At 41.6% G+C, this 25978-nt stretch overlaps 2 protein-coding genes across 13 annotated transcripts in view; one reads left to right on the forward strand and one right to left on the reverse strand.

Moving 5' to 3' along the window:
• SCRN1 (secernin 1) overlaps positions 1-4629 on the forward strand; it is a 40583-nt gene extending 35954 nt beyond the window's left edge. For both annotated transcript variants that reach the window (XM_063409718.1, XM_063409709.1), the window contains exons 8-9: positions 364-523; positions 761-4629. In XM_063409718.1, coding sequence (XP_063265788.1) covers positions 364-522 — 159 coding nt within the window. In that variant the 3' untranslated portion in view covers position 523; positions 761-4629. The remainder of the gene's footprint in view (positions 1-363; positions 524-760) is intronic.
• Positions 3285-25978, reverse strand: part of WIPF3 (WAS/WASL interacting protein family member 3) — a 38007-nt gene continuing 15313 nt past the window's right edge. For 8 of the 11 annotated variants that reach the window (XM_063409640.1, XM_063409658.1, XM_063409689.1 and 5 more), the window contains 5 exons: positions 12264-12396; positions 11521-11649; positions 9299-10042; positions 7604-7750; positions 3285-6882 (listed from right to left, as the gene is read on the reverse strand). In XM_063409640.1, the coding sequence (XP_063265710.1) occupies positions 6734-6882; positions 7604-7750; positions 9299-10042; positions 11521-11649; positions 12264-12396 (1302 nt within the window). In that variant the 3' untranslated portion in view covers positions 3285-6733. Of the gene's footprint in view, positions 6883-7603; positions 7751-9298; positions 10043-11520; positions 11650-12263; positions 12397-13818; positions 16653-25978 lie in introns of those variants that run through there. The other 3 variants (XM_063409632.1, XM_063409696.1, XM_063409624.1) reach the window with 3 other exon arrangements.

The raw sequence follows: 25978 nt of genomic DNA on the forward strand, positions 1-25978 counted from the left end.
TTAGGGCTTCTAGTCTTCTCATCTAGTTCTGGTGGTGAGATTATAAGCTTAAGAACTTGCTTTACCTCTATTATATGTACACGCCTTATATAATTTTCCTCTATCCATCTTTCACCCTCTTCTTTCTTTGCTTTAAACTTAGCAATTCCTTTTTGGTTATTTTTGTTAATGCACAAAGTATCCAGGATTGTTCCTTTTAGACTTTGACCATCCAAAATACTAATAACAGAAATACTTAGTACTTTAAAAGGCTTCTTTGTTTTTAAAAATATTGGAATGTATCTCTGTAGCAAAGAGAAACAGTAAAATGCTTTAATGAGCCTGTTTGCTGGTTAACTGAGTTTGGTTGTTTCATGCCTTTAGGATAAAGGCCAGAAATTGATGAGGATTATGTTAGACCTTGAAAAACAAGGTTTAGAAGCAATGGAAGATATCCTTTCTCGTACAGAGATTCTGGATCCAGCTGAAGTAGTGGATCTTTTCTATGACTGTGTTGACACAGAACTAAAGTTCTTCAAATAAAGTAAGCAAACAATTCCTTAGGTACTACTCTACCAGTGAATGTGAAATGTTGGATCCGATTCTGAACCTCCTCCTCTTTTCACCAAGCTGAGGATGTTAAGAATTGGGTTCAAACCCTCCTTTCTACCTGCTCAGCTTGTCTCCAAAGTCCCTTTTCCCTATGCTGCATTGCAGGCGATTTTTTTTCAATTTCACTCTTGCTTGGAATGGATTTTCAACAAATTTTATCTCATTTCAGCTACAGTGGCTATTGTTAGCCTTTTCACTGGAAGACTGCAATGTTCTTCAAGCCTTGCAAGAAAGTCTTCACACTTTGCAGGAAAAAACATTTGTAGAGGAAAAAAATGTTACTTGCTAGCTGTATCCGGTTAACAAATTGCTTTCCTTTGTCCAATCTTGTGGTGTTCCTGTTTGTGTATGTATATAGTGAAAGGAGAAAGTCACTGACTGGTCCAATTACTGTGTGCATGCTGGCTAATTTAGAACAGAATGTTAAAACATGTATGCTGGGCAACCAATTAAAGTAAAGATTTAACTTCATCAGGCTAATTGCCATATTGTCATCGAAAGCAATCTGGTTTTCCCTCTGATGCTCAGGACTAGGCTTGCAGCAAAGCTGACTTGCGTTTTTCTCTTCTTGCTAGTTCATAGAGAGTAGAAATGGTAGAGTTGAGATCACAGTTTGAGATGGGCAGGAAGGTAAGTCCTGGTTCTGGACCTTGTTGTGCTGGCCTCGTGTCGCTGTAACTGGTTGCAGTGACTCAGCACCTGACATTATGCCTGTACAAATTATCAGAATGAAGTCCCCAGGTTAAAGTTCTGCCTTTGCCCTCAGCCAGGCTGTGTTTGTAGTGCACCTGGCTGCTGCTCCAGAACTGAGTACTAAAGTGCAGAGCCAGCCTGGATGCTGTAGAGATCTACACATACTGGCTCTTAGGATGCATTTAATAAGGTGTTAGATCTATATACAAGCTACAGATTGGGAATTTTTTAAAGGAATAGATGTTGGACATTGATAAATACCTGGCTATTCTCCATCTTTCTGCCTTTGTACCGCTGAAAAATTCCTAGTAATCTGTTTGTGAGTACCTGGCTGATGAATCCATTAAGTACCAGCGAGTTGCTGGTGGCTGTGGCAATCCAGCTGCTCAGGCTTAGAAATGGCTGAATGTCCTATGCTTCCTTACCTGAAGTGCAGTGCTGCAGCATGCTTCCCTTCCTCCACAGCCCTACAGGCAGACCTGCTTTTCACTGCATTCTCTTCTTGGGGAAGTGAGACAGGGCAAACACTGAGAACTAAACCAGTAAACACTGTGTCCAGTGAAGATGCTTGGTGGGGTTTTATCATACAGGAGGTTGAAAGATGTCCATGTCTTTGATAGATGAAAGTTAAGCTATGGAGTTAAAATTCGTCACTGTTTGGGAAAGTGGATGGTGAAGAACTACAGGCTTCTGTATTGAGGAAGTAAAAGCAGAAACACCTCAAGTTGAAACCATAAGAATTGTGCATCAGGGAAATAGTCATTGCTATATTGGCACACTGCATTCTCAAGATTTTTAAAATGAAATTGTTCTATTCAGACTCATTACTTTGGCATTGCCTTATATAACAAATGGCCATTGGACAAGAAAACATGGGGCCTTTTCACTCACAGGAAACAAGGAAGAATATATTTTCTCTTATGGCCTACCTAATAATCTCCCATTCACAATAAAATCCTCCCATGCTGTCTATCATAGGACAAACTCCTGTGTCTAAGTATTTTAAAGTGTAGGCAATAGGAGAAGAAAATATTCAAGCAGACCCTGAAATTTAGCTGCTCTGTATGGTAACCAGAGGAGGGGCTGACTGCAAGAACCACACTTGATTTCAGAAAACATTGTGGGGGATGAAGCCCGCTGAAAAAGAAGTGTGCTTTTTTCAGCTGCCCATAACTGAAGTAAATGGATTTCCCATGAAATCACATCTCCTGATGGGAGTAGCAGGGTTTTTCTGAATAACCAGGGAACAGGGATAAAATTATTGCCCCAGCCAGAAGACAGAAAGTAGGATATGCCACTCCTCACAGCTATTCTGCACAACTTGAATTTCTAATCTTTTAGACTTGGGAGAGAGGCAAGATGAAAGAAGTGGGTGTTCCTGCTAAAAACATCAGGTATCTTATTTGCCTGTTTCTTCAGAAAGAAGAAAGCAACACTTGCAATTATCTCCTGGACGTTTATGTCCTTATTTAGAACTAGTTATATGACAGAATGAATAAATTGTTTTGTGCACAATGATCCAGGTAGTAATTTTCTAATAGTATGTTGATTTTTGTTGTGTAGTGTATTTAAAAACAAAAAAAAGCTGTGGTACAGCAACATGACTGGGTGCAGTCAGTAGAAACCAGAGCAGCTGCATGGTCTTAATATTTGCAGTGGTCTTGAACAGAGGTGTGTCTCAGTGGAAGGGCACAGTGGGACTTCTGGGATCAGCTGCCTCAGGGTGTCTGACAGCCAGTGTGATTTTCTGTATCTCCAGAAGCTTCAATGGATCTTGAGTGACAAATATATGGAAACATTTCAGAAATGCTAGCAAATAGGCACAGGATTTCTAATTTCATTCCTGAAAGATGTTGTTTATTTCTAAAATACCCAAACCATAATAAAAAATGGAGTAAAATTTTCCTCTCCTTTATATATCTGGTAGCCTAGCATTAGGTAGTTTTAAAATCCTTTGGAAGGTACTTCATACAGAGTAGGAATACAGTACAGTACACAAATTTCAGAATAAATGAGAGCCAACAATATGCCACTTTTAATAGTACTATATCAAAATAGTTTTTAAAACAGTATTCAACTTTTCCAGTTGTTTGAGAAGCAATGTAGATGTAGACCCCTGTTTGTTACTATATTCATGCATATTTATCAAGTAACTACATTAAGTGATAGTATTGGTCAAAGCATCACCACTTCTTTTTTTTTTTCACATGATGTACAGCAAGTTATCATAATAGGCTAGAAAAAGACTAATACTGCTTTCTTGGGGTCCTGTGGGTGAAGAGCTTCTTGCCCCTATGCCGTCTCACACCATGAATGTGCATATGTGTGGGAATAGTTACAGCATAACTGAGCTGCTGTAAGAGGAAAGCAGGGATGTAAAGATGAAGTTACCCGTCTTTTCCAAATAGTTTTTTTCAAAGGCAACACCATGGAGAAAGATCATCAGTGATCTATAACACCTCTAACTGAGGGGAATTGATGGCAATTATATAAATTAATGCCATAACTGTAATAGCCTGGCAGCACCAGACTCATGTTAGAATAGTATTCTTTTGCAGGCTGGTGGATCATGGAATAATTTATAGTGGAAAACAACTCTTGAGATCATCTAATCCAACCATTAACCCAGCCCTGCCAAGTCCACCACTAAGCCATGTCCCTGAGTGCCACATCTGCAAGTCTTTTAAATACCTGTAGGTATTAAATTGACTTCACCACTTCCCTGAGGAGCCTGTTCCAACGCCTGTTCACCCTTTTGGTGAAGATGTTTTTCTTAATATCAAATCAAAACCTCCCCTGGCACACTTGAAGGCATTGCCTCTTGTCCTGTGCCTTGTTACTTGAGAGAAGTGACTGACCCCCACATTGGTACAGTATCCTTTTGGGATACTGTAAATGTTTTTATGAAAACTTACAGAGAGCTGTAAGGTCCCCTCTGAACCTCCTCAGGCCAGGATGTTGTTGGCCTTCATGACCACCTGAGCACACACACTGACCCCTGTTCAGCATGTTTAGCCACTGTCAGCCAGCACACCTGAGTCCTTTAGTGGCAGGCAGATTTCCAGCCACCGTGTCCCCAGCAGTGCCTTGGGTTGGGTTGGCCAAGCAGGGTAACCTAGTGCCAGCTGCCAAGGACAAAGTCCAGATGGCTTTGGAATATCTTTAAGAAGTGAAACTCTACAAAGTCCCTGGGCAACCTGTTCCAAGGCTCAGTCACCTCCACAATCCCAGCTCTCTCAGCCTTTCCTCATAGGAGAGATGCTCCAGTCCCTTCATCACCTTTGTAGGACTCTCTTCAGCATGGACTATCTTCCTTGCACTGGGGAGCCTAGAATTTGGACACAGCACATGTAGCCACACACCAGGTGCGGCCTCACTAGTGCTGTGCAGAGGGGAAGAATCACCGCCCTGACCTGGCACCACTCCTCCCAATGCAGTGATTGCACAAGAATAAGGGTAGTTCTTGCTAGAAATAGACATCTTGGGACCAGGTCTGAACATCTGTGATCCAAAGACCCTACCTGAGGTCTGAATATCAAAAGCAGTAGTTGAAGTCTTCTCTGCTGCTAGGTTGTTACTTTTCCCAACCAACTCTATTTGAGACAACAACCACTTTGGGGGCTGAGGGTTCCACATGGTGTGTTTTGGACAATGAACTGTCACTGCTGGCAAGTAGTAGTAGCTCTAGTTGCCTGTTTAATATGTAAGTTTTGGACCCCTCATCCAAAGGCCTTGTAATTGCTGGGTAAAGGCAATCTATCACAGAAATGGTAAATATCCACTTTGCCAGCAGGAAAAGACAGGACATGTGTCCTTACATACACTCATCACAGCACGTGTATTCACATACACCATTCCTTTTTCTTGCTTACAATAGAGCAATTGCCTTTTCCTCTGCTTTGGAAAGGTTCTGTCATCTTTGTCAAGTCCATGACCACCCTACCCAGCTGGGCTTCTTCAGACACTATCCTATAAGGATATGTAGTCTTTAGGAGGTAGGCACATTAGCAGCCACAGCTCCTTGGCATCTCCTCTTCATGCTTCATGAGAAAAGGATTGTGGGCCCATCTCTTCGTCAAAGTGACATCCTGCTGCAATCTGAGGCCAGGCAGAATGGAAGAAGTGAAGAAGCATAAAAACAGACTAAAGATAGCATATTAATTTGACAGTTCATTGAAAAAATGAGTAATAACTGGAGAGTTTCCAAAAATTATGATGGAAGGGGAAAAAAGAACTACAGGCACGTAGCACAAAACATTCTGAGGTAACACTGTCAGCACGATAAGAATGAGAATTGTTTCAATACTACAAAGAATTTCAATTTTATGCTGCTTTGCTTAAAAAATATTCACTTATATACAGTAATTTAAAAGCCTGTACTAACATTCCTGTAGTATGTAGGCCAGTTCAAAAGGTATCATTTATATTGTTTTACAGTTTATAGAAATGTTAATATTGCAGTACTTGTGACTCAAGTACAGTCTACCACTGGAACAGGGACCCCTTCTGTTTTATATATTATCTTGATCTTCTTTTTTAATACTAGTCCAGAGAGCATCAGAAGACCCTTCTCATCTCACGTGTGTTCTTAATGGAGGATTTTTAGAGGGATCTGTAAATAGACAGGACAGATTTTAAATAGCTATTTTGGATGCAGTTATATAGCAGGAATGCTGCATTTATCTGCTACCCCTGATATATACATACATATACAGACATACATACACACACATATTGCTTGTGCTCTGCAGCCCTTCAGTAAAAAGTCAGAATATACAGCAGACAATGTAGCCTGACTGAGGCTGCTGTGAAAAGGCATGAAAAGTACCTTAGCCTGGAAACAAAACAAAAATTAATTAAAAGTTGGAGATCTAATAATACAGAAAACTGGGATTTACAGAAAGCAGAATATGGGCATGAGATCTTTTGACACTTTCAACTACCCATTTTCAAAACTGGATAAGTGAACTGCTCTTAAAACAGTGATCTGATTGTAAGTTAAGAAGGGAGAAAAAAAATAAAGCAAGGTTCAGCCATTTATCACTTTTCTGACAAAGTTCAGGTACTAAGTCTCTTTGTTATTCAGGTGTGTAAAACACCATGCATAGGATTTAAATCAAAATACATAATGGAAGACATGGATCAAGTCATCTTTCCCTGTGATTTCACAAGTTAGTGAACAAAAATATCAAACTCAGTAGCTGCCCAAGTCTGTTTTACAACATGACTGTTTTTAACATCACATGCTTTGCAAATTTAGCAATCTAAAAGCACATGTATGTCCAGCCACATAATTTGTTTTTAGCTAAGATTCTGAAGTAACTTAAGTACTTTTCATTGTATCTTTGGCCCCTGTTGCCACTGTGACAAATCTCATTCCTCTCTGTGCTTATGCTAGCAATCCAGTTACGCAAATGCTGGTTCACTTCTTTATTTTTTGTCCCCATTTTTAAACCTCTCGATAATGATCAGATCTTTTCATGTTTACACACTTACCTCTGGGTATCTTGCTGGGATATGTTTTCTGAAATGGTTTGAATTCATCAGGTGGAGGGAAATCTTCCACAGAATGGAAAGTAAATTTTGATTCAAAGTCATCTGGGAAGTTTCAGGGAATTAAACATTAGTTGCTGCTAGAGAGAGACTTCAACAAAAACAAACAAACAAACCAACCCAAAAACCAAACCAAGCCAAACAATGTTGCCAAAAGTAATTTCAATTAAGAATGCTGGTTTATTTTCCCCTGGAATTGATAGTGGCTCATTCCATATAAACTATCTTGATGAGTACTTCTGTGAGCCATCCAAGCTTTTTGCCTTAATTGCAATCACTGCCTGCTATTAAAACTGAAGTTAAGTTTCTGGCTGCCGTTCCAGTTTTCTGCATTGATGGTATTGTGCTAATACAGGTAATTCCTGGGTAGTTTTCAAGACATGTAGCTGTAAACAAGAATGAATGGCCAATTCATCACACCACAAAAATAATTCTTAGTAGTCTTTGCCCAATAGGAGTGAAACCTCTAAATGTCCACGATCTGGTTTTAAGAATGGTAATATGAGCACACTATGGGAACTTTTCATATTTTTAAGTAACTTTGCAGGTAGTGCATGCTTTCCTTTTCTACTGAATGAATTAAAATCCTTTGTGAAAAACCCCTAATTTTCTATCATTCTGTAAGGTTGTACAGAAATGTTTCTATTATACTACCCTGTTGTTGCTAGGACAAAATCTTGAGTGAGCTTTTGAGGTCTGAGACGCACACAGGTCTTTGTACTAAAATCATTAACTAAGTCCAAGAGATGTAATTTTATGATATTACCAATGATGTGCATATTTCCATTTTTAAGTGGTGTGTAGGGGTCATGAGCTGTAGCCCAGGCCGAGACTCCAGACTTGCTTGTAAGTTCAGTTGTTGGGGATCTTGCTGGTGGCTGTGGAGGTGTGACCAGCTTCCCAGCACCAGTTCCTTTAAAAAAAACCCCAGGAGACCAACATATAAACATCATCATGACTTAAACCCTACAGTAAACAACACACAGAAGTGGAGGAGGTGTAGAAAGAATGTAGTATTTGGGGCTAACATACCCATAGCCAAGCCTGACCATAAATGTGTAGCATTAAGTATTAAATTCAGGTCACTATTGGAATTGTATACCTTTTCCAAGTAGTTGAGATACAACTAACCCTAACCCTAACCTAAGCTGGGGCTTTCCATTTCCAGTTCTAAGGAAAGTGTGACATTGTGATCTGGAAGGGAAGATTATCCTTCCATTTTCACAAGAACAAGCAGTCTCTTTAAGCAAAAGAAATCAACAAAACAGCTGCACTAGGTGGTATGTCTGAAAGAAAAATTCCTGACACTTTGGCAGCTATGCAATGGAATTACCATTAGTCTTGTGCATTTCACTGTGGAGTTGCAAGGGCCTCAAAGTTTACATCTGGAAGAGCTACCACAGGAGCTGTGTGAGGGGGCGGGAGCCCAAGGTGTCCAAGTTAGCAGCCTCTCAAAACTGCTTATCCTCCTACATAAGATGGGACAGGCAGGGTAATTTTATGGAAAACGTACAAATTGAACTGCCATGAGAAATGGGCATCTCGACATAGTAACAGCTCACCAGAGTTCTGACATGTGGCTGCTAAAATACAGGGTACAGAACGTTCTCTCTGATGTTCCCTGTTAAGTAGCTGTCTCCATTTCTCAAACCCACACAGATCTACACTTTTTTTTATTATTATTTTCATTACATTAAAGGAGTCTAATAAATTTCCTTCTATCATCTACTCAAGGAAATACTGGATTATACCCCTCTTCCCAAGTAGCTGGAGAAACCTTTGGCCCAATCAGCTTGATCACAGGAGGCACTGGCTGCTTCTCTTTGTTGAACAGCAGAGGGCTGCAGCCAGATTTGCTTTTGCTCACCCATGGCTGGTAGCTGCCCCGTCTCTGTGTCATTATCTCCTGTAGTGTTTCCCAATATTGCTCCTGCATGGGTACAGCTGTGGAGGGATGTCCTGGGCGGGCTGGCACATGAGCAGCTGCTGAGCTGGCAGACAGCACGGTGTGTACTCTGCTCCCCCACCCGAGCCTGCCACGGTACCACCCACTGCACTGCTGGAGACAGCAATGCCAACATAAGAGCAAGAAGCAGCCCAGTGGTCCTAAGACTTTGCCTCCACTCATCAGCATGTCACTTCCAAGAGTGGCAGCTGAAACGATAAGGCATGTGTGCCCAGTGCTAAGAACTGCCTGACGTCTGAAAAAGCTGGCTGTTTGGAGCGTTCATCACGGGCCGTAAAACCTACAGGCATTCCTCCCATGCGTGCTTTTCATCTCTGCCCCTCCACGCTCTCCAGTCACCGGTGCAACAGAATGGTTTGGGTTGGAAGGGGACCTTGAAGAACTAGCTCATCTTCAAAGGTCCCGTTCCGACCTTTCTATGATTTTCCCCGCTAGCAGAAGGGAGGGAAAAGCTTCGGCTAACCTCTGAGAGTCCTTCAGAGGTGCTGCTCTCACCTGCGCCTCGGCCAGGTCGCTTCTTCCTGGTCTCCACCACGGCTGCGGGCTGAGGCGGGCCGGGGGTGGGCGGGAGCGGCAGCGACTGGATGTTGCTTGGCTTATGGAACTGGGACAGCACGTGGGGAGACTTGGGGGGCAGCGGAGGGGGCACGTCGGCTCCGCTGCAGGCCGGGGTGGGCGGAAAGGAGAGCCTGTTCGGGGGCTGGCCGTGCGGCGGCGGAGGAGGCGGGGGCGGTGGCGCGGGAGGAGGACAGTCCCTGCCTTCGGCCGGGGCGGCGGCGGCCGCAGGGGCCTCGGCGGCCCTGCCCGGCAGCCCGCAGGGGGGCAGCGGCGGCGGCGGCGGAGGAGGAGGAGGGGGCGGCGCGGGCGGGTGCGAAGCGCCTGCTTGAGGCTTGGCGGGTTTGTCAGCCTGAGGGGGAGGGAGCGGGGGAGCGGCGCCGGGGGTGACCCCCTTGGCAGGGCGATCGGCCGGAGGCGGCAGAGGGGGCGGAGGAGGGAAGGTGAGGGAAGGCTTGCTGGAAGCGGGAGGCGGCGGAGGCGGGGCGGGCAGGCTGGGCCGCCCCGGGCCCGCTCCCGCTGCGGCTCGGGAGGTGCCGGGAGGCTCCGGCGGGACTGCGGCCCTTGCGCCCTCGGCGGGGGCTGAGGGGTTGGTGCTGTTCGCCTTGGCAGCGCCGCTGCTCGGCGGTGCGGAGGGTCGGGGGGACGGCGCTCGGACTCCGGAGAGCTGCCCAGGCCTCCCTGCTGGAAACCAGATAGCACATGTTACACACCGGGATTGCGTTCCCGCTCCTGAGACCGAACAGCGGCAAGGGCGAGTTCGTCATCTTCCCCTCCCCAGTGGGTACTCGGAGGGATTAAACTCATTCACCCCGAACAACTCATGTCCAGCAGGTTGCCCACGCTGTAATGGGGCTTAAGGGGGTGATGTATTCCCGTGGGCACCAGGGATCCTGCTTAGTTATATGAGGACCTGCTGAGAGACCCTGCTCCCCTCCCTGTCCCTCAGCTTCTGCAGAATTAAACAGTTTAAGGAGAGGGAAGTTTTCTGCACTCTGGGGCCCTGCACAGCAGCCTCATCTTGCGTGATACAGCCTGCTGGGCATCCAGAGTCCCGGTGAAAAGTACACGAGCAGTGTGACACACATCAAACTGGCATTCTTGAAGTTAAGTACTTGCTTAGGATCAAAAAATTCACACAAATGTTACAGAAACCTCAACACCATGGATAAAAGCCAAGTTTTTAAAAGCAATGCCTCAAAGACTTTCCGGAAGGCACAGGTATTTGTAGCTCCTTTTTAACAGCAAATGCCTGAAGACTCTTGAACTTACAAACTGTCTTTTCCTGAGTAAATGTCAAGGATTTATCACAAAGCAAGATGTCAAAAAAGGCATCTCATTCAACACTCATATAGGCATGGCCATGGTTTTAAGAACAACTCAAAGTAGTTACTGCCACTGAAGCTATGACAAAAGCCCCATCACACACAGTGCTCTGCACCTTTGGCGTGCCTTTTGGGAGCAAAAAACCTTCAAGTAGAGCCAAGTTCTGTCTTTCCCTGCAAAAACCTATTTTCCTCTCTGCTGCCTGAGCAAGCACCAGCTACCAACAGTGCCAGAGGTCATTACTGTGACTATAAAAGTGATCCCTCCTTGATGCTGGCATTTCTTGAGGTGAAAGCAGCAGTGGGGCTCCCACATGTCCCTTCCTCCTGTCATTGTGAAGCAACAATAGCCTTCTTTTTCAGAGCAGTAAACTACCTTGCTGGATCAAAGCTATACTCTATGAAATCCAGAGGGCAAAAATCTTAAATATGAATCTTTAATACGCAAGACTGTAATACCATAGAAATATACACTAGTGGAGTGGAAGAAGTATGACTTTGTCATTTGTGCTGAAACTAATAAGCTCAGATTTCAATACTGTATTCAAGACAAAAAAGTTTTCATTAAAATAATGTAAAAAGCTCAGTTAAAGAGATCTATTTAATCTCTTTCTCACCAAGTGTGGAAATAGCTTTTTATCTACATTTTAAGGAATAAGGTACCTGAGATCTAGAAGGGTGGCTTCAATCACATTATTAATTGAGCCCTCCATGGTCACATAATAAACTCAGAAAAAAAAACTCCAATAAAAATCAATCAGTAAAGCTAATCCCAAAGTACTTTCATCCTGATTTTCTGCCTGCTCAGCTATGTTTTCATACAAATGAAGCCCTTACCTGTCATGTCCCTCTGGCCTGCTGGTCTGAGAACAGGAAATCCACCAGCAAATAAACCTCCCAGAGGCTGCTGAGAGCCACCTTTATTAACAGCTGGGTTACCTCCATCTCTGTTAGCTCCTTTGGGTTCTGTTAAAAGAATGAAAAATCCAGGATATATCAGAAAATTATTTCATTGTTGCACTGAGACTGCTATGGCTTGGTGCCGACAAAGAGCCAAGGCCACACTTTTGCCTGTACTGTTACTACAGGAACTGCCATCCCTCTCTGACCTGTACCTTGGAGCACAGCACCCTCTGGTGCTCTTCAACCTCACACAAATCAGGACACCACAAAGTAGTTGTGTTAGGCCTAAAATTGAATTTATGTTTCCAGAATTTTTCAGCGTTTTTTCTTCTTTTAATCTAATAAAGAACAATTCTTCTGCTACAGCCAACAATTCCCACTTAATTATTTTATTGAAATGCTCCCGAGGATTTAATCATTCATTATTTATTTTGGAACACGGAGTGCCTATTAAGGTGATAACCAGTTGGAGACTTACCATGAAGTGTTAACAGTCGTTGATTTCAGAACAGGATGCATGTTTAGAAAGTGTCCCCTCTCTGCATCCTAAAGCCACACGATGATGCAGACCTTGGCTGACCTTCAAACCTGCCCTTCAGTTTGGAACTGTCCATCTGACCCCCAGCCACACCCGAGGCTTCAGTGAAGCTCCCCCTTACCAAGGAGCACACACTCACTTTCAATCTGAGGTGCACTGCGGTCGTTGATTTGAGTCACTTTCCTGAGGCGAGTTCCCTGCTGGATATCAGCCAAGAGTGCGTTTCGTGCTTTTTGGTCTTCCTTTCGCAGTTTTGGTATCTCTGAGCTTGCCTGTTGACAATAAGTGCTTTAGATGGGAGGTACAGACAAAAACGCATGTTTAAAAAGGATACACAGGCAAACATGGGATAGAAGATTTGAAATAAGCCCTCCTTGGCAGCTGTCGCTCCCAAGACTTTGAGGCGAATCAACAGGAACAGCATTTGGTTATGCAGGAGGCAGGAAAGCTGAAAGTTTAAATACAACACAAATCTCATACTAACTGGGCTAATACTGTTGAAAGCAAATTAGGAGGCATGCTTAAATGAAATGTGACCTCATTTGGCTATTTATGGCCTCTGTTTCACAACTTCAGCTCCAACTGCTTCTGTCAGCTCTTAGCATGCTATTTACAATGCTTTACATTAAAATGTTTATATGTTAAATTATAATAAATATCTGTTTATCCACCTTTCTTAGGAAAAGAGATAGATAAATGCATGCTGCACTTATATTTGAATGTGATCATTAACTTATTTACACTGTTTCTCTGTACTGGAGATTAACACCAGTTTAAGTAGAATGCCTTTAGAATAACACAATTATATTTTTGTAGCATTTCTATCCTAACCAAGCTTGGTAAAGGCAAAGTCACATTTCAGTTTAAAGTTTTGTAATAAAACAAGCAAACAAAATTTATTCTTTATTCTTACATCTTCAAGTTTCTTGTTATAAATATTAGAAAACTATGTATTTTTTTAAATTGGATGCTTCACTTTTTAAAAGCAGATAATAAACAGTAAAGCTGTTATTCCTAAACATATTGTGATTAACAGAGCAGTCTAATAGAGGGGAATCTTCACATCAAAGGAGCAATGTTCTGCTTGCTTCCAAAACTCCCAGAGGTGAGAACGAGCACCACAAATGTTTCCATAGCCCTAACTTTTAACATCATAGTTGTAATAAAGCAGAACAATACTGTCACACTTGAAAACCCTCCCCAAAACCAACCCAGCTTGGTAACGGCATTCTGAAAGCAAAACAGAAACTCGAAGACACTTAACCAGCTGCTGAATTAATATCACGTCTAACTCGCTAATCCCAAGTGAAGAATTATGTCGGTACGATATTATTCGTGGTTATTTTTGTACTTGCTAAAAGAATCCAAACCCAGCCAGCGGGATTTGCCGCGCCCCGCTAGATGGAGCTCCAGACCGCCGCTAACGCCGCCGCATTCCCCAGCCCTGATGTAAAACCTCGGAATTACAACCTGGCTGAGATGTAACCGCGTGTTATTTTAAAATGCTAGGAAAACCCCCACTCTGTTACATTTTCCTCGTTCGAAACGGAGCTGCCTGCCCTCGTATTTGCAGAGCAGGGAGTCCCACTGGCCATTACGAGCCCCCAGAAGAGCTGCCCGTGTCAGCGGTGTTAGACCATGTACCAGCCATAATCCATTCCCACTCGCCTTCTCTGGAAGCTGACAGTACTTACTGTGAAAAATGGAAACACCATAACTGGAACAAGGGTGATTCCCTTCCTCACAAAAGCTCTTTACCAATATCTTCAACTTCTTGTCTCTCTACTCCCACTAATGACTTTGCTGTAGCAGGACAAGCAGGATCTAGAGCGATCTGGTCAAGCGCTATGTTTAAAATTAGATCCAGCAGCTGTCTTTCATTTCCGGGTTCAAGTGTCTATATATAATGGCAGTTGTCCACTCCACCTCCCAGATCTACTTCTCTGGGCAGACAGGCTATTAGAATATAAAGTTTTGATGTCCAGACAGCTGTTAGGCTAAAATAACCCACTTGTGGCAACTTGTGGCAAGTGACCCATGACTTGATATCACTGTAACACAAGCAAGACAAAAATCTGTCACGTAAAAAAGCAGGAATATTGTTCTGTCATTCCATAATGCAGCAGAACAAGCTGCCTCTCTCTTACACCGGATTCTTACTTACTCCAAGCCTAACTCCATCCCATGCCCCAGCTGTTTCTTCTTCCTCCTCCTGCACGAAAGAGAGAGATACAATCTTCCGTGCCCAGCCTGGTGGACTCGGATGATTGATCAGCTGCCGAGTAGCTTGATATGGATTCTCTTTTTCCATTACAAAGTCAAGATGGTCTGGGGTGTAGTGTTGCCTGGTTGCACAGCGGTCAGAGCTCCTTCGTATTTCTTGTTTGCTGCCTCACTCCCAAGGCCAGTGCTAATCCTTGCCAAGAATCGTGTCACCAAGTAAGTATCTCATCCACTCATCTACTGGTCTCCAGCATTTGCAAATTCCTGGATTTACCATACTGTTTTTTGAGAGAACCTTCCTTTCTTTCATGAAGAGATAAATCTTGGATTCATGCTCATGCTGTGCTTGCAATCCATAGTACAAGCACAGATAATAAATATGTAAGTAAGTTCTGCATCAAGAGAAAAACCGAAAGAGGAACTCTTATAGCTGTCAAATCTTCAGCCCTGATCACATGCAATAGAAGTGTTTCAGCAGGAAGACAAATACATTTTAAGTCACAGAGGGAAAACAGCTGCAAGACAAAAGATGTAATTCTTAGGCTACTTTCTACCCCACCATCTGCAGGCCAACCTCATTTATTTACAAAAAGAGAAACATCTCAGTATTTCAATGACAATCAGAAGGGAAGTGGAGAAGAATGTGAAGATCATTTGTTTTATCAGATGCCAGAGCTGCCTCAGGTAACACAGAGTGAAATGAAATTCCATACTTTATTTACAGGAATTGGTAAGGGAACGGTGGGTCCTCATTACCTTAGCAACCACTAGGTTATTCTGCTGCTATTTCAGACACAAAGAACGTCATGTTCAGTATATACTTAGAAAGAGAATGGAACAAACCACGCATGTAAATACCCTGAACACAAGAATTACTTCCTTTTCATCACGCCCAACTCAACTACGTTTTGTCTTCAGTGTCCTGCATTACACACTCAGCTATGATATGCAGTAAAGTATAGGACTAATGTTTAGGGTATGTGTCAAGTCTTCAAAATACCTGTAAACAGGAAAATACCATAAAATCGTATTTTTTTAGAGTGATGTTTCAGTCTGTAAATCATCAATGTTGGAAATAAACATTTCAGAATTTGAACCTGGTAACATAGAGTAGTGGAGATATGAATGAGGACAGCATGAATATAGAGAGAGATCTAAATCACTGCAGCTTGAGGCCATTTGAAAAGAACAACAAACCAAAACATGTTTCCTCACTGTTGAGGTGGAGGGGGGGAAGGAGAAAAAAAATGCACAATATAAAAATGTCAAATGTAAAACTGAAAGTGACTGGACTACAGATAATGGTCATATCTCTGAAACTAAAGCCTGCATTCCAAGTCCCACAAGCCTGGACCTGGAAGGGGGCTCCAGCAGCAAGGCTGAATTAGCAAGTATGGCAAGGAGGGATCGTACACTCCTCCAATATATCTCATCCTTTCAGAAAAAACAGTGTCAGCAAAAATGGAATCACAAGTTCAGTTCTGGTCTTCAGATTTTTAAAATTACATTGTGGAAACCTGGAGATGGAAAAGAGCCAAAGCAGTGTTCAAAACACTGGAGGAACAGCTCACATTCCAGCAGCTCCATTTAGTCCCTGAAGTCTACCTAGGGGTGGTCTGACTGCACATGACAACCTGTACTGGGAATGGTGGTGAGGACTCAGGCAGCAGAGACAGGCATTTGGTGAATTAACGTGAGATGCAAACAGACAAGCTGCAGACAGCAGCAGATGATCAATCTCTTGATAATACTTCATATCAAGGCTGGATCCTCTCTGGCAGAAGTGGTTTTTGTGAAGCACAAGTCACCAGGTCCTGTGCAGAGCTACTTGGTGATGTGCAGTATCCTGTGGTGGAGGGACACACCCAGTAGTTTATAACACCTTCTTCCTGTTAGGAGTTCTGCAAAAGTGGATTGTTTAGGTTAGAAGAACAGCTCTCTATTTTTACACTTTCTATACGTGGACCACTCCAGGTTTTACCTCGAATAATCACAATCTTAACACCCTAGATTGAGTTGTATCAGACAAATTAAGAACTGAGAGACTTTTTCTAGGGAAAACTGACTGAAATGCATGGCAATGAGCTCAATTTCTGGGTACATTCTGCTGTGATATTTGCCTCACCTTCAGAATGTCACTACATCCTGCAAGACAGATGGGAGCATCGACCTACCCTCTGGGTTCCTAAGATACTTAAAATATTTAAGAGATATACGTGCTCAGATACTGAAGTGATGTAAATGGAGAAGGCACCAGCCATTTGAAAGAGTTTATATTAATACTAATTATAATCTTCAGATTTTAAAGAATACCCCTGCACACAGAAAACGGGAAATCCTCTGAACTCTGGACAGGCAGTTCAGTCACAGTTCATACATACTGTCCCATGAATGCCTTGTATTTACTCTGATTTTAAATATGCTCTTTAATGAATTTGTAAAGTATTTCAGGGTAAATACAGATCTACATAAACAGGACAGCTGCAGGAAAAATGCACCTCTAGCCTTCTGTACAACCCAATAGCCAGGCAGTCCTGGGCCTTTCTTTCAGAGTAAACCCATCAGGTAATATGAAAAGATGATCCAGTACTAGAACTCTAAATTAGATAGAAGCCGTAAGTAAGATAAAATAAAGCATTATTCTATCCAAAGGCACTATATACTTTTACTCAGAGAACTTAATAGTACTGAGTATCTACACTCCTAATGTGCAATGAATTGTATCATCACAGTAGATTCCCTCTCCTGGTTACATTTTATAGGAAACACTGGAAGGACACCTGTGTAAAAAATTATTTATCTGAACTAGATTAAAAACTGAAACAAAAGAAGTCAAAATATAATTAGCTTTTCCCTAATTATTTTGTGAGACATATAATGATAAATATAAGACCAATACATTTGACAGCAAAATTTTATTATGGGCAGAAGGAGAGCTCTCTCTTTTGCTGACAATATAAATTATTTCTATAAATCTAGTGGTAATTAACCTTTCTCTCTCCCATTAGCAATTTTCCCCCCGCAGACGAAATCCCCCAGATTCAATGCAGAGATCAAGTACAGGTACTGCAGAAGGCATAAGCAGCATATATTTTAGTGAAAAAGGAGTTTGAGGACACATCTTGCTTTCTTATTTTTCTCTGCGATGCTCAGCCAAACCTGCACAGATCCAGGCTGAGGCCAGTAATTTTCACCACTGCAGCATAAAACACCTCAGGTTTGGCTTTTAAGGAAGGGAAAGATAGTGTAGTAAGATAAGAACTGAGCAGAAAGCTCTAGGATAGAGGATATTTGATCACAAAAAGGCAAGTATTTATGGGGGAAAAACAACCAACCAACCAACCAACCAAACCAACTAACCAAACCAAACATCCCCAAACAGTTCTTGAGCCAGTCCTGGCCTTCTCTGGCATCCAATCTGTCATGATTCAGAGACCAAACTTAAACTAAAAAATGCAAGAGAAAAAGCCCACAAACATGGTAATGGACAATTAAAACCAGCATCTTAAACAGCAGGTAGGGCAAAACAAGCAAGCGCTGTGGAGACAGTGCAGTTAGTAATGTGATAGTGCCAGGTCTGGTCAAAGAAAATAATGTTTGTCAATAATGAGAGACAACTAAAACATCTAAACCTGAAGTAAAAGATTTTTAAAGCATCAAGGCAGAGTAGAAATCACTGAAAACATAACAAAATTCTTCAAATATTATTTCTCTATTAACAATAACTGAAATTCTGGTGTAAAAAAATACTGGTTTTTCAGGAAAGAGGACAAAAAAGGTGAAGCTAGTTGCCTAATGCAGTATGTGCGTCATGTCAGAGACAGCTGAGAATATGAGAGAAAAACACGGCTTGTTTTGTGTTTGGTAAACCATCTGAGAAAGGATAATGAGTGTTCTTACCACCCATATGGCACCACAAGACTTTCCAAGTAGGAGAGCATGAAGGGAGAGATGACTGGCTCCCCATCCAGCCATAAATCTCCTACTCCTTTGAAGGAAAGCCAGACATTGGGTTGGTGCTCACAACAGTCTGGAAGGGCACAGACCTTGAGTAAGGGGCCTCAAAGGTCATGAGTCTGTTAAAATACCCTTCTGGGACCACTGATGATAAAAAAGAGTGGACCAAGAACAGGGGAGAGCTGCTTGCCTGCAAATTACTCTGTAGCTTCCTTCCACTTAACCACAAGCTGCTGCCCACAAGTATTCCATAAGGGGATTCCTGTAACCATCAGGACTAAGGTATTTAAATGAATTCAGCTCCTCAAAGACTGCATCCATTTCAAAAGCAGAACTGACAGAAAAAAAATATTGCCAGTTGTTGGAATCCAGGGCATCCCTCTGGTCGCCCTGGAGAGTCAGGGACCCTGTCACAGGGGTCTGGGACCTGAGCAGGAGGTTTGGAACCTGTACAGGGGGTTTGAAGTCTGTACAGGGGGGTTGGAAACCTTGGCACAGAGTCCAAGAGGAATTACAAGTCTCAAGAGTGTGAAATGAGTAGTAGTTAGATTATCACAGGGTGGAAAAGTAGAATTTGGGTTTTTTTAGAATGGAGGCTGAAGAGCTAAGATGGAAGAATCAGGGCGTGGACCTGTTCCTCTTCCTTCTTGTTCTTGCCCTCCATCTTCTGCAGTGCTGGGTCACAAGGGATTGGTTTAGAGATGACATGGTTAGCATAGGTGATAGGTATTGGCAATTAGTTGTAAATAGAGAATATGTTACAGACCATGGTTGGGCTGGAAGAATGGTACAAAAGGTTGAGACTGCCCGACCAGGGGGAGTCACCATGAGTTCTCTGCCGCAGCAGGAACCTTGGCAGTGCACAGAAAGAACTGTGAGATAAGAAAGAATAAACAACCTTGGAAAACCTGAACTGGTGACTCCTGACTCTTCTGCTTCTGGTGCGAGGTGTTTCTGAGGGCAAAGGACACTTTACCACCAAATCTAAGGGATAAGAACCTGAGAGCCAGTAAGGTGTCAGAACAGTCTAACAAACTACAATGTCATCATTTTTTTATTAAAAGAATTAGGTTGTTTTGAAACAAAGTAAAACATGGAAGGTGACCAGAAATCTCACAGTAGGCTGACCAGCATGTCTTCCTTGACATAGCACAGGATTATGAAAGTCATCTATCCATTTAGTAGCTCAGCATGAAATCTGAAACTCTAGAGGAATTTGGAACTTGATTCCAAGATCAATCCACTATTACTAGTTTAGAATTATGCCAGGAATTAATGATTTTACATTTGCAGCAGGAACAGTTTGCCCACCAGGCAAGAGCATTGCTTTTACAAAGAATTCTCAAACCAGCAGCTGAAGTCTCCACCAGCAATGTGCCAAGAAAAGCAGTAGCAACAAAAAAGAGCTTATTAAAATATTAAAATAATAAACCCAGTTTCCCGCATATCACAAACAGGAGTACCACAGAGAAAAGCCTTGTCATCCTTCTTGTATTTACATATGCATCAGGTGTGGTTTCACTCATACACTGTCAAATACAAAACAAAATAATCAAAATAATCAAAATAATCCCCCCTTCCAGTTTAAGGAAAAATCCAGCAAGTCTCAACAACAAAGTAGATGTCTTCTTTTATTTTAAATATTTTAAACTGTTTTTGTCTAAAGAAGCTTGGCTGATCTGGTACCTGACAGTTTTGGTTCTCTCTGGTTCTGTCAGGGAGCTCTGACCTCTGATTTAAAGCTTTTTAATTATGGAAGACCTCACCTCACCACAGTGCAAGACTCCACCTGCACAGTCATTTGCAAGATCAGAGCCACTTCTTGTGTTTCTGCTGTGTAGCATAGGGCAAAACTAATTAATTCTTGGCACCTGGTCTGCCTGGGCAAACATGGCACTCTCTCAGCCTTCTAGCAAGCTGAGCTTCAAATGCTTCCTGTGAGAGGGGTCACTCTGCAGCCAGCTTTTCTGAGGGAACCCACACAAGGGGACGTGCCAAATGGCTTCTTGGCAGCTGATGAAATCATTGTTTCAAGAGAATGACAGGACCAGCACTTGACAACTCCACCTACACCCAGCTCAGTACTGATTAACCATGATCTCAGTCTCCATCGCACAGAGTTCTGCAGCCTGAACCTGCCAGGTTGAAAAGGTCGGCGAGCAATGTGTGCACTTAGATAGGCTGTGTCTACACCAGCCTTGTTTCTCAGCTCCCAGCTAGGGAAGTAGTGCAAAAGTTGTTACTTTTGGATCTCTTCCTGGCACTACAGCCACCGCCCAGTCCTGGCTTTAGTCCCAAATAGTGAGGCCTCTCAGTGGTAGCAGAGCCTGGTGTGCCTGCTCTGCACCTGCTTGAAGCTACCACCACACAATGCCAGGGAACAGAACACAAAAACCAGCAGAGCAGGAGCAACTGTCTTCTAAATCTGTGTTCCCAGTGCTCATTTCAAACACCACCCGAAATCAATGCCACTGCACCCAATAAACCCTCTGCACCTTCTGCTAGCACCATTGTATCAGATAATATAAAATCTTGTGTGCCAAAGGGTTCAATTGCTCCTGCCTCAAATGGAGCAGTGGGCTCATTCACTAGGGCATACTTAAGGTTTTCCAGCATGGGTTGCTATATTTCTGTAACTGAATACAAAAAAACCAACAGAATCAGTAGGATCATTTATACCTACTGAGCTTTTCTGTGGGTATTTAACTTTCTGACACCCACATCTTAAATGTAAATTCTGACTGTTCTTTCTCTCAAAGAAAACATGCAGTAACAGAACCCACCAAAATGGAGGCAGTATAAAATTTAAACTACTATAAAATTGTTTCCCAGCAGTCCAGAAAAATCACAAGTCAAATACCAAAAATAGCCTGAGATTGGATTAAAAAATAATTTTGAACTTCATCTTTTAATTTCCAAATCTTTTCATGGGATTCAAAGTCCCACGATTGTCTCTGCATCAATGAAAAGAAAGGGAAAACTCTTACACAAACAAGAAAATCTGAGGGCCTGGCATTGCAATGAAAATGTCAAACAGTACAATGCTGAGAATATCGCCATGGGAGCTGGTGACACTAGCAATTTTTATTCGATCTACCATAGCAGAGTCCCCAGAATGACAAGAGATACCATGAATAGTGGCAACAGAAATTCCAGCATGTAACCACCTACCCACATCACAATTCAATCTCTCTCTAAGAACACTAGGCCATTTCTCATACTCATTTACTTGTGGAGAAGCTACTGATCATTCTGAAATGCCTTTTAGCATCCACACAAAATTATGGTTAACCCAAGAGAGAATAACGAGAAACTAGCATTTCTTGCACTGTCACCTTCCACCCATTCAGAGAAGTCCTACTCAAGTGTTGCTACTTTCTGAGTTCTCTTTTAATTAAAAGCTAAAAGTATAATATTGATTGACAGATGGAATTTAAAAGGTAGCCACTGCATACACTAGAGATGGGGTACTGACTTTAGGGCATTATTACTGTGTGATTAGAATGATAAATTAACCTATAAGTTCTCTGCAGCTAGGCTGAGCTTGATCATTTACAGCTGGTAACTCCACTCTGCGGTTTCCATACTTGTATATCATACAGGTGAAAAACAAAGAGAAAGAATGCTCTTCAAATGCATTCAATTCCATTCAGACACGTAGGACACATGACATTGTGAAGAAACCTGCAAAACAGAACTCATCACCTAAATGCATTTGAAACTGTGACATAAGAGTTCTCAAGTGAAGAATTCAAGATTAGCATCTAGGAACTATATGCAGTCCATGCCCCTGTGCCTGTCCAAATGAAACACAGCAATGCCAGCCAGGATTTATGTTTTCTTTTCATCTTCCCCACCTTTCATGGCTCCCACTTACCCTTTCTGTACTTGTTAACTGCAAAAGTAGAAGGCTACAGGAGCAACACTTCGAGATGCCACAGCTATGCAACCCTAATTTTCCAACAACTGAAAATTAAGTTAAATAAAGCACACAAAGACATCTTTTTTTTTCCTACATAATTGCCTCTCACTTTTTTATGAAAGTACACTGGTGTGAGATATGATACATTATTAAAACACTATCAATCAGTACCCTTTATTTTGTCTGGAACAAAGCACTCAAAAATTTCAGCTGTGTTTTGTCCAGCCTTTAGCACAGTTTGTATGATCAGTCAGTCACCAAGATTACCAAGCCTGCACTTTCTCTCACTCTGGTGTGCTTTACCTATCAGCAATAAATATTGTGCTTTAGTGTCTCCTGGCCTGGAGACTCCATGACTGAAGTACTAAATATGATCTTACTGCTCAGATAAAATTGTAATAAACATATTCCTACATATTTTGCTATTGGCACCATGCACAATTCTGTTCCTTCAATACTACACTTGCATGTCTAGGGATCTGAATAAAAACTTGAGGGATTACTTTAATTTTTACCATAAATAATTAGCAAGCATGACCAAAAATGTATGCATATGAGTGCTCATATGTGCACATTCACTCATACTATATTCAGTAAGACCAAATCAAAATACTATAAATCATCATTATCTTCAGCCAAGATGTTTTACATACGTTGTTTGTTCTCTTTCCAAAGAACAGTAGTGCTAAATGTCACAGGAGCAAAACCAACTCCCACACAACTTCAGATGAACGCTGCAGCTCTCTGAATTTCTTGGGAAGGCTGAAGGAAACAGCTCGGCAAGGTTTTCAATCTAACAACTGCCTGAAGGAGGGAAAAAAAATCCCCTCAAGGAAAACTATCAGGTGATGTTTTTCTGAACCTTGGAAATCCTTCTGTGTAAATTATGCTTTTATCACAGCATTATATCATGAGGAATTGCTTTTCTGAGTTTTCTATTACAAGAGTAGAAAATAAGAAGAGAATTACAAACTTGGTAAACACTGACAGGTTTATCTACAACAATGATTTTGTTCTTAATTTTTTCTTTTTTTTTAACTAAATAACATTGAGGTAATCATTAAGATTAATTTATATGCTAATCTAGCATTCATCATTGTTTTAAGTTTCACATTACTATCACCAAAGTAAGCATATTACTTTCTCCTCCTGCTATCCTAGCTTCTAGTTTGCCACAAGGCAGCAAATAAACACCTGGTGCTACTTTATGAGCTTTAATCATCTGAATCATTGTGATTTTGGGGGTTAATTTCTATGCTAAGACTTTAATCATAACAATTCTAAAGAGAACAGAAGTATTTTCTTAAACTCTACAAACATATGAATCATTAAACAAACATCTATGAGTAAGGCACAACCCAGCAGGGCTGCTAGCATCCACACTTCCACCAATATTAACATTTTAATAGGTGATGACTGAGCTTAACATTACAAATTCATATATACAGAGGCTACAAGCAGCCTTCACTGCATGTAATAAGTGAACAGGGTTTATCAAAGCAAAATTCTCTCTTAATCCTTTTCTAGGGAAATTAAGTAGATAAAAGTTTTAATCAGTTTCAGTGGTAACAGAAAATACGACAAATGAAAACTAACCTGGTTGCCTCATATGCCAAACTTAAAGGCAAGAGTGGTAAAAAAAAAAAAAAAAGAGAGGGGGAATAAAATGAAGTTTTTCATGAGCAGAAAGCTTTGAAAAACCCCAAACCCACCACACTCTTCCCCAAGACCACCAGCAAAAACTCTGTTTAAAACCTTCACCTTACAGGATGTGGCCATAAATTAAAAGAGCTTCAGAACCCTATGCCTCCTATCTAAGTGTGCTTTTTTAAGGTGGAGAGGCAAAGGGAACAAGAAGAGAATTGAATTCTGTAAGCCAGTGCCAGAAGACATATCAGGGCACAGTTTTATCCTGCCTACTCACCCCATTCATCTGTATGACCTCCAGAAGGCAGGCATTTGAAGCCATGCACAATTAATTTAATTAACTATATTTACATTTTGACTCAGCCACCTACATCTGCTACAGTAGACACCCCACCATTCCCTCCTGAGAGATCCAGAAATTTGTTTCCTTTTAAGTTTGCTCTAACAGCCAGAAGCTTTTTTACTGTTGGGCACAGGTGGCTCCTAGCATGTCTTAAATACCATCTTCAAATCACTTCGTATTGTCTTGTAACAACTTTTGTGAACAAAATTCAGTACGAGTACTTACAGAATATCATCAAGTCCAAAAGTCTTAGAAAACAGTAGGAACAAGGCCAAAAAATACTAGGAAAGAACTTTCTTCTGCCTTAAGGAGGAGTTAACAGGGCAAAAAACCATGTGCCAGCAGTGATTAAAATTTCCATGAAGGACTGCAAAATTATTTGGGATCAAGGCTCACAATATTCGCAAAGAAAATGCGCAGAGAAAAAAATAATGTGGTGACTACTTATGCCAAAAATCTCTTGATAGTGAAAGCAAGAGGAAAGTACAGTTCTCATCCATAACTAGAAAAGCAAGACAAGTCTATGGTACCCCTGCAATAACATCATGAAAAACAACAGGATTCTAAAACTCCCACCTACACACAGACATTTTTTTTTTAACATAAATCACATAAATTAAACTCATGGCTTACCCGCATATCAATAGCAAAATTAAAATCTAACTTTTAATTGCAACATTCAAATCTTACTCTGATTTAATCACACCAGTATAATAAAAATCACTGTGCTGTTTACTTTGGAACTTTTCCAGCTGTTGGCCAAATAATGACTTATTTGCTTTGAAGGTTTTCCTTAAAGCTATATGCCTGTTAAAATTTTTCCTTCTTCCGTCCCCCAACCGTAGATCTAGCAGCTGTAACAACAGCTGGGCAGTTTAGCAACCATAAAAGACAAATGCCAATTTCTAGAAAAAGGCTTTCTAGTAAAAGAAAACAGGGTCTGTAGCAAGTTTCTGCAGATTCCCCAACTATAAGGTTTTACTCTGTAACTTGGCACCAGCTGGAGAGCTGCCTCCTTACTCTGTGCTTCTCCTGAACTCACCAGGCAGATTCCTGATCCTGTCTCTCATTCAGTTTTGACAGCGAAAAGTCATTTTGCTCTTGCAGAAAAACAATGTCCTGCCATGCTATTTTATTAATTATTTGTATTGATTCACATACTCTTTTTAATATCAAGACTTATTAAAAGCAAGGCTTCAATATCAGACATTAACTAGAAATACATCCACAGGTCACCAAGACTGAGTTGACTAAATTCTGCATATCTTGTACAGAGATCACCCCATTTGAAACAGAATGATCCAGCTACAACAGGAAAATAAGCCTTCTTGTATCAAAACCCTATGATGGTAGTGGGTTTAGTCATCAGAAAAGGGAAGGGGAAACAAAAAATCCTAAACTTGTATATAATGATCTTAGGAGGCCTTTTAGCTTTCTCAAGTCATATACAATTGGCATATGTTAGAGGAGTCTAAAAATGTCTCTAGATACTTTACTGATCTAAATTTATTAGGATAAGAACATTTGTAGCTCCTGTTGACTTAAATTGCAGTTGTGAGCATTAAGCTGCTCACAATATGCAGCCCACTTATTTCAGGATCTAAGTATAGGTTGTGTACCAGCCCAGAAGAATTGCTAATTGGAAACACTGCTCATGGAGCCAAAGTTGAAACTGAATGCTGAAAAGAATCAAACACTGCTTATTTCATTTGCTGTCTTTATCCTCCTCCTCTTCATCTCCACAACTCATGGGGAGTTTTAC

The sequence above is a fragment of the Prinia subflava genome, chromosome 1 (genome assembly GCF_021018805.1).
Source record: "Prinia subflava isolate CZ2003 ecotype Zambia chromosome 1, Cam_Psub_1.2, whole genome shotgun sequence".
NCBI lineage: Eukaryota > Metazoa > Chordata > Aves > Passeriformes > Cisticolidae > Prinia > Prinia subflava.